Below are 9472 nucleotides of genomic sequence, written 5' to 3' on the forward strand. Positions count from 1 at the left end.
GGAGCCAGCCAGACAGATACTTCCAGATGACATGGAGATTTTACATTGCATACTCTCACGTGCATCCCCTGAATGCAACTCATCCTGACAAATAAATGATTTAGTCGAAAACTTATCAATCTCTACAGTCAGGAACACGTCATGAATCCAAGGTGTTCCAGGAAGAGAAATGACATTTTTCTTCGCTTGTTCCTCAAAGTGGCGGTGATGCAGCAAATTAAAACACTCCTATCCTGATATGACACTGCATTATTTGACATTGGGTTAATAAATAACCCAACACGTAGTATTGAACACTCACGTTTTTGCCGTTAGCGGTGACCATGAAATAAAAGAGGAACATTCTGGTAATCATGGCAAACAATGTCCTTGTCGTTTGGGGCTTTAATTAATTTAGTTGAATCATTTTAGGATTATATTTTCCCAGGATGGAATGATATTAGAGTGCATCCAAAAAGTATTCACAGCATTTCACTTTTTCTATATTTCATTATGTAACCACCTCATCACAAAGTAGAATGTATTGTATTCATTTTTCCCCTCCTCAAAATTCTATACACAAATCCAATTGACTGGCAACCGGTCCAGGGTGTACCCCGCCTGTTGACCGAAGACAGCTGGGATAGGCTCCAGCACACCTGCGACCCTGGTGAGGTTAAGCAGTTCACATAATGGATGTAATTACCTTTGTTTCATGTTTAAATTAGGCAAAAACAGCCCCAGGCAAACACTTGACTTCTTTGAACAATCTGCCTCTTGTTCTGAACTATGCTTGTAAGTCAATTTTTTTTTGCTCAAGACTCAAGAGAATACATCACTCGGAAATTGGGGTTGCATTGTACATGCATAGTCGCAGTTTGGCATTTATGAGTTTTTTTTGTTGTTGTTGTTATTTGCTAAAAAAACGGACCTACTCCCTTTGTTTATGCCTTGGTCTTGGTCCTTATTCCCCACACATAACAGGGTTTCCTTGTACCAGAAAGAATAATCAAGCCAACAATTTTCATCAGTCACCAAGACCTTTCCAGCCTATGCCGTCTGACTGACACTGTCGACTTGCTGCCACTCACATTCACACACAATTCCAATTTAAGGGGCAATTAACAATTAAGCAAGTCAATCCAACCTAAAAAACATGCATGTGGAATGTGATAGCAAGCTCCACGTATGAACAATGACTTTTTAACCCCGACCCACACACAAAGCTTGACTCTGGCTTGTCATCAATCATCCCTTAGTTTTTTTTCGTCCCGTCATCAATTTAGAGATTAAATGTATCTCTTTGTTTCAGGGTTGAATTGCTGTAATTGATCGTCTTCGCCACTAGGTGAGCAACGATACTCATCTGTTAAGAATGGAAAAGAAAACATCAGGAGGTGTCCGGTGAAATACATCGAACACATTTCTTGTTTGATGAGTTTGCTAATACCGAGAAGCATGTAAAAAAAAAAAAAAAAACAAAAAACAATAACACGAAAAAAACAAACAAAAAACTTTGTGACTTGTAATTTGAAACGAACGGCAGCCTAAACTACTTTCTAAGTATCCTTCGGGGACGGGGGCGGGTGGGGGTTGGAATGCGAGTGGGAAACCAAACTTGTATTTCCTTGAAGCCTTCCTCTCCTTTGCCTCAAGTCGCCACCTCAAGGTCGGGACACGGTTCGGAAACATTTGCATAAAGCCCTAAAAAGGGAGATTGTCTGGGCAGACGAGGTGATAACGACCAACGAGCACACGCGAGGAGGAAGGCCAACACACACAGGCAAGGGAGGCAGGCACACCCCCGCACACACTCGACCTTATGCGCCAAACTCGAACAACAGAAGCTGCCAAAGAAAGACGACCCGGTAGCACAAATCCGCTTCTTCATTTTCTTTGAGGGGACGCAAGGACGCCAGAGGACACTTGGATTCCAGGTAAAAATATTCTTCATCACATCTTGATAGGAATTGCTTTTTTTACAGTGTTTTCCAACTCAATTTTTTTTAGAGATCTAGATATAAGTGTAACAAAAAAAAAAGAAAAGAAATAATTAGAATGTCGCTGTAGCGTACTTTGCAACTGTGTCAAACTGTAACTGCATTGTAGCGAGCTAGAGTGTAACTTCCAAAGTCGAATTCCTCAAAAATGGTGCAATCTGGAGTTCAACCAAAGTATCCTGGAAAAATATACATAAAAAAACAAAAAACGGTTGTGTGTGACATGGATGTGTGACAACAGCACCAGCATCCGAAGGACTAACTCCACATTGGTTAATGACGCTATCATGCAGAGGTAGGAATTTGACAACATTCTGGCAGAGGTAGGAATTTGACAACATTCTGCCAGTCCATCATTCGGCATCTGGGTACCCATCCATCATTGTCAGGCGGTCATTGTTTTCAAGCTTTTCCAAACTGCAATCATCAGTCGATCAGTCCGTCAGGTTACGTTAAGTATTCTTCTGTCATCGCTTCTGTCACTGGTCCACCGGTCCGCCAGTCAGTTTGTCAGTGGTTGGTTGGATGCATGGATGGATGGATAGATCTGATAATGAGGTACAATCTCTGGCAATGATTGCATTAGTCAACTTTTTTTTTTTTTAAATCAGAGATGCAAGCAAACTTTTCTAGTGGAATTTTTTTGTTGCACTAATTTATAATCTGCTCTCGTTTTTTTTCTCTAGCATCTAAGGTTTTCATAATACCATTAATAATAATATAGTAATATATTTAGAAATATTAATGAATTGAGGGTGAGGTTCAGCAACAGGTGGAGTCATTTTCCGAAAACATCATGGCTACAAATTACAATGCAAAAATCTTTATTGCACAAGCTCTGATAGGTCAAACTTCCAAATAAAAAAAAAAAAGAAAATGTCAGCAAACTATATTATGCTAAAAGGTAAAGACATTTTAAAAATCAAAAACACTTGAAAACATGAAGCCATCTCTGATGAACATTTCGTGTAGATCAGTGTTATTGTTATAGCAACCAACGTAGCATTAGCAATAATGAAAACAGCAAAAATGTGTCAGTATTGTTGAATCGCAGTGTTATGCAAATATGTTTGGTTTTTTTTTTGGATGAATGGTTAACTGGACATTCCTTTAACTTTGTTATCTAAAATGTCAGAGTTTACGCAGCCTACAGTTTAAAGTAGCACCCGCATCTGTTTATCATTATGTCACTACATGAAAGTTTTTTTTTCTGCCCTCTCAGCCTGCATGCTCAGCTCCACTGACTGGTTTGTGTTTACTTTATTTACACTGTGCAAACTTAGCTCTTATTTTTTTCCCTCATCTCTTGCTGCTAGCTACTTTAGTTGAGGCTCTTTAAACAACAGGGTGGATCAGGTTCCAACTGGCAGGTTGAGCACCTTCATCTTAATCAATCATCCCCGCATTTGGCAGTTGAGCTGACGGCGAGGCTCCGATAACACAAAGGAGAACAGTTACAAAAAAAAAAAAAGATTGAAAGTACGTGTCTGTAGGTCAGTGGCACAGGGAGAAAATACACAACAACACGTGCAGGTGATAAGTCCAATGATTATCACTCAAAGGGGTGAAACGTTGGCGCTTTTGAGTCTTCGCAGTTAATATTTGACTGTGCTGTATACTATTCAGCACTTTGGCCAAATAAAAACAGAGCCTGTCTTTTCTAGAGTACATCTACTGCATTGTCTCCTCTTACTCTGACTGTGGTCAAAACAACTCCACCTAAGTACTGTAAACGCGATTCAAACATTTACAACCTGAATCCATTTCAATTTCAAGAGCTTTGCCTGCTTTTTGAAACAAAGAGCATTTGATCAATACAAGTGCCCCCAATAATCAGATGCGCCTTTTTAATACAAATCAAAGATAATACCAAAAGCAGAGTTAACTACTGATTAAACGAAGGAAGGAGACAAGCATGACATCTAAGGATATTTTTACCTCCTTGTGGATGTTGTGAAGGCTCTATATAAATAAAGCTGTTTTGTATTGTATTCACTTTAGCGTAGCTCCATCTAGTGGATGCATCACGCAACCGCAGCCACTATTGTAGCTTCTATTCTATGTGCCCGATAATGCGGTGTGCCCTATATATGAAAACATCATTGAAGGTGCGTGCGCCTTATAATCCGAAGCGCCTTATAGTGCAGAAAATACGGTAATTTCAATAAATTCCAACCACATGGCAGGCTGTGTAAATAAAGTGGCAAAAACACACTGTCAACTCATGACATTCACATTCCTGTGACTGTAACAATGTTTCAGTTTATTGCTGTCTTTGTTTGTTTTTTTTTTTTTTAAACCCCCAAACTTGCGGGCGTCTGCCGTCAAGCTTGTTGGCACTGATTTCACTGCTTTGGCCATATGTGTTGATACGCTACCCTTGCGTAGTGACGAGATCTCACGTGACACAAGAGGTCACATGAATTTATGAGAAAAAGACGAATTAAAAGGATTGATTAATGGTTTTATGAATCGATATCGGGCTAGGAAGAAGGAAATTGAATTGATTCAATCAATCGATTTTTTTTTAGAGTCAGCCCTATTTGATAGTAAAAGAGTGTATCAGGTTTTTGCATCCTTTGTTGGCCATGTGGAGCCCACTGTAACACTTCAGTTAAATGATGACAAGCATTTATGAGCACAGTGTAGCCTCAGGTTCCAATTTTCGAGCTAAAGATAACGGCCAGAAAATGGAAAACATTGCAGGACACTTCATTAGCTTAAAACAAAGTCAAAAATGACACAATATTACAGCCTGACTTATTTTTTTTTTCTTGTTACATTGTGATGATGAATTCCCCGTGATTAAGTCTATAACCTTGCTTGACAAAGTGGAGCCTTTGATATTCTATTGAGCCAACAGAAGCGATACAGATGACACGGTCGACAAAGCTGCAATTTGTAAAAGTTTGAACTCAGCTGGCAACGGTTTTGTGCTAGCCTTCATTAACCACATCCAAAAGATTGGAGCTTTTCATCCATCACTGGGGGAAACTTAAAAAAAAAAAAAAAAAAAAAAAACTAAAATGCCTCTTGTGTTCTGTGCAGCCAGGGGTACCTTATTGTGTGGCCAGTAAGTGAATAAAATCCTGTGTTAATAGAGTGGCATCAAAGGTCAGACTGGGTTGCTATCACAACTGCTTTCACTTCACTGGCTTCGATCAACACGAGCCGGTGTTGTTATTTACTTAACAGGTCGGGTTTGCAAAAACACGCACCTCCACCCCAATTTGAATCTTCTTGTCTTTGCAAATACACACCCAGAAAAGCTGCTTCTTCTCAAGCCGATTACTCAAATAACGTACTGTAGGTCATAATGATCCGATGTTTATCGGGACATTGCATAGAAATGGCAACGAAGCAAAGAAATACCAATACCAAGGTCGGTTCAAACTACAATGCTGAATCGTTGAACAAAAAAGCTGAACATGCAACAATGTGCATACTATGTTACGAGGCCTCTGTGTGTCAACAATTTACCGGGTGGAAATTCCCTCAAAAATATTCCACTGGGTTGAAAAAAGGTTACATTTGGATCATAACTCGTTGGATTTTCGACACCAACTTAAACCAGCCTTAAAAAAAGCTCTTTTGTTCAGTCAGTGTTGTTGAACTGTTAACTAAAACCTCTGAAATTGCTTCAATATGCATACTGGACAATGATAAAAAACACACTTGCGGTATATGAGCACTAAATCTTTGTCCTCCTGAACCTTCGAACCTTAAAGCCATCCTTCAAACTTTTTCCCTCTTCGGAGCACATGTTTTAAACACATGCTAAAACGATTGCAAGGTCTCACTTGGTTGTTTTAGTTTCAGCGTTTTGGTGTTTAAACTGAAACAATTTGCATCCATTCACATTTAAAAACGTGTGGTGTACAGAATGTGAAGACCGAAATGATTTTTTTTTTCAAAAAGTTCCTCCCAAAGCGGGATGAAAAGCTCCAATCTTTTGGCTGTGGTAATGGAAGCCAGCAAAAACTGCTGCTAGCTAAAGTGCTGCTAGCACTTTAGCTAGCAGCATCTTTGAAGACTGTGTTATATTTAAATGATTTGGCATACGCTTGTGATGGATAGAATAACTGGAATAATTATCGGATCTACTTTGTCAGGCAACCTTATTGATTATGAATGTTAGTAGTGTATTGTCGCAGAGACAGGCAACTGTCATTATCATAAATGGGGCATGACTGGTGGTCCGTTTGTCTTGCTTGATGACTATATTTCGCTAATCTTACTTTGCTTAAGACTCTCTGTACTTACAGGTACGTAATGTACTCAATGTTTTTGGTAATAGTTACTTGTTGGCGGAATGGCTCAAACCACTGGCGACCGTGTGTCTTCTTACAATGGCCGATAAAGATGATTCTGATTCCTCATGCTTATTTCGATTGACTTGCATTCGTCAGCCCCCTCAACGCTGCACAACCACTCCAGTGAGAATCGGAAGCGGCCAGTTAAATATTTGTCTGACACACTTTTGGATAAGTCATACTTCACTGGAAGCTATTTGCATTTTGTACTTGGTGAAAGGGGGGCCGACCATCATGAGGAGCAGAATTTTTCTCTAAGGGAAACTTTGGAGGGGGGGGGGGTGAAAAAGTGTGCTACTTTCAGCAGTTTGAAGGGGGAGAGCCAAGCTGATCAGACAGTTGGGATTTTGCATGCACATACCATAACAGTCATATATATATATATATATAGAGAGAGCGAGAGAGCAAGAGAAAGAGAGAGAGAGAGAGAGAAATAAAGAAAAGAGAGATCAAAGCAGGAATCCTGAGAGTAGATTGAGCGATTGTGAGCAAGAACAGGCAGTGACTTTGTTGCAGTGCTGAGTGTCCAGAAAGGAACACCTGCTGGAAGCAACAGAAACAACACTGGAATTGAATCTCATTTGAGGGCACCGTAAAGCCAGTTACTGGATGCTGGAAGAACTGGTTGACAGACGAATGATTTGGCAGACTAATAAGGGAGCTTTATGCATTACTCTGGTGTCTGTCAAACTCTTCAGATGGAGCCAAAATAACAAATGCCATTATTTGTGTGTGTTTTTTGTTTTTTTTTATATTATAGACTAGTTCAAATTGTTACTGTCCACAAGAAGACAAATTATTGATGTTGTATTTAATCCCAAAAGAAAAAAAAATGTTAACATTCATTAAATCTATTAGTGGTTACACTAAACTTCCAAATCAGATTAGCTTCATTGTCATTGTAAAACAGGGAGCAACAAAATAGATCACCAACAGGGGCACACAGAACATGAATCTGCCCGGTAGAAGAAAAGAATAACATAAGAAACAGGGAGGGGAAAAAACAACAACCCCAAACTAAGCTCCTGTAAGGGGAGCACAGTACGGATTTTGGGGAAAAAAAACAAAACAGAAAACAAACAAAAAAAAAACAACCCTCAGCCAACAGGCATACGTTCTTATATTAATTTATTCAGCACTTTGCTCCCTTACTTGACCCAATGTGAACTAAACCGTACCCATAAAACGAAGGTACATACCAAACTCTGATTTATGGTGTATCGTTAAGACCGACCCCCTCAGGGCAACCTATTTGATTCACTCGCATTCACTACGACAAGCCGGATGCATCACGATAAGTGGAACCTCCAATTTTGTTTGACCCCGAGGTGGTGGCTCAAAATCAGAAGATCCACACTGGATCTTAATTACTCGCATAGAGAGAGAAAACAAGAACGTGTTCAACTGGGCATGACTGGCAATAATGCATGCTTGAGCAAATCAAATCATCTTGAGGCTAAAAGATTGTGTAATACTAAACTAACAACTTGCTACTTTCTTTGTTGTCTTAAGGGCGGTTGAGGAGTCAAGGGCAAAGCAGGAGGAGGAGGAGGAGGAAGAAGTTCCAATCGGAGCGCTTTGGACTTTATTCTTAAAAATGGAACAGTCGCCGCAGATTTGGCACACGCAGGCGGACCACCCGGAGGCTACCGGCGAGCCCCAAAAGAAGATGTCCATCACGAGCCAGCTGGAGTGCCCCATCTGCTACAACACCTACGACAACGTCTTCAAAACGCCAAAGTTGTTGACGTGCACCCACACCTTCTGCCTGGAGTGCCTCTCCCGCCTCATGGCCATCTCGCCGGCGGAGCACGACGGCGCCGCTGAGGGGACGTCGCATCTCTTTTGCCCTTTCTGCCGCCACAGCACCACATTGCCAGAAGGGGGCCCCCCGTCTCTGCCCACCAACCACGAAATGCTGCACAAGCTGCCCGGCCACCAGCAGCAGGAAGAGCCCGTTTGGCTGGATGGGGAGAAGCTGTGTTACAAAAGCAACAGGCCGGCGTCCGACAGCCTCTCGGCTTTGTGCATCTGCATCGACATTGGCGCCGACAAGCGGGGCGGTGCTCCGGTTCAGTCGCCGTCTCAGAATTCAGGCCTGCTGGACCGGATGGCAGACTGGAAGCGGATGATGCTCTTCGTGGTGCTTATGGTGCTGCTGGTAATTGTGGTGCTGTGGCCGCTGCAGTGTATATTCAGCACTGGAAACATGCGATGTATGCAGATGGTCCGCCCGAACCGCACCGCCGTCACCGCGACCATGGTCCCCGCTTTTGACCCACTAAACCGACCTGCGCGTCTGTCAGAATAGACATGAACAATAATCGACAGGGGGCGGGGACTTGACTCCGTGTGTAGTTTGCGGATCACATCAGAGGGATGGCCTGAAGAAAATGCTCTGGAAATAGTTTCACTTTTTGTAAATAGTTTCACTTGTGACGGGCTCACTGTGTTTTCCATTTGATTTTCCTCCTGCAGCACTTGGCCACAAGAGGGCGCTCTCCTGAAGTTTTTTTTTTAAATCTGCTGACACCCCCTATTGGTAGTCTGGAAAAATACACAATATACACTTCATATTTCACTTTTTCCGCAGACTATTTTGTTGCTTTTCAATGAAAGGCTCATTTGTCCAAATTTTGTGGGTCTAAAGAAAAAATGACTCCGACATATACTTTATTAATCCCATAAAGGAAATCAGGGAAGCAATTACTTTCAATTGTGCTGTTATTGCTGTCTAGGATCCATTTTATGTTAAGAAATTCAATCAAGAAAATGTGAAATTCAAAAATCTGGCTCGCTAGAATTGAATTGGACAGACACGCTTTTCATTGCAGAGCAACACTTTGAAGGTTTGGCATCATTTAATATCTTGACTTTATTAACTGAGCCAGATGCAAATGGACTTGATCTACGCTGCATTCCGACAGGAAGGGGAAACGCTCTTTGTTGCACTTTAATCCACATTTTTGCAGATTTGCTATGGGATGTTTTTTTTTTCTCCCAAAATATTTTATGACCAAGTTGATTTGTATTTTTATTTTATTTTTTTGTGGGTAATAATAAATGAAATGAGAACTAAAATGGTGCCTTGGCTGGCTTTACACCACTGACAAACCACCTTTGTGGGCCACAAACACAGACACACAAAAAAAGCAAAGCAGACACATGAGGTTCAGGTGT

The 9472-nt window shown here is 41.1% G+C and overlaps 1 protein-coding gene across 2 annotated transcripts; it reads left to right on the top strand.

Moving 5' to 3' along the window:
• Positions 1 to 1641: 1641 nt before the first annotated feature.
• On the top strand, positions 1642 to 9231 carry rnf223 (ring finger protein 223). Of its 2 annotated transcripts, XR_002167401.1 has the most exons (3): positions 1642 to 1916; positions 7805 to 8800; positions 8943 to 9231. XR_002167401.1 is itself a non-coding variant. In XM_019863176.1 (2 exons), exon 2 carries the CDS (start codon positions 7890 to 7892, stop codon positions 8601 to 8603), a length of 714 nt encoding a protein of 237 aa, XP_019718735.1. In that variant the 5' UTR covers positions 1642 to 1916; positions 7805 to 7889; the 3' UTR covers positions 8604 to 9231. The 2 variants fall into 2 exon arrangements, 1 of the variants encoding a protein (XP_019718735.1); XM_019863176.1 differs by having other exon boundaries at positions 7805 to 9231.
• The last annotated feature ends 241 nt before the right edge of the window (positions 9232 to 9472 follow it).

This window comes from Hippocampus comes, unplaced genomic scaffold (assembly GCF_001891065.2).
Source record: "Hippocampus comes isolate QL1 unplaced genomic scaffold, H_comes_QL1_v1.1 scaffold1, whole genome shotgun sequence".
NCBI lineage: Eukaryota > Metazoa > Chordata > Actinopteri > Syngnathiformes > Syngnathidae > Hippocampus > Hippocampus comes.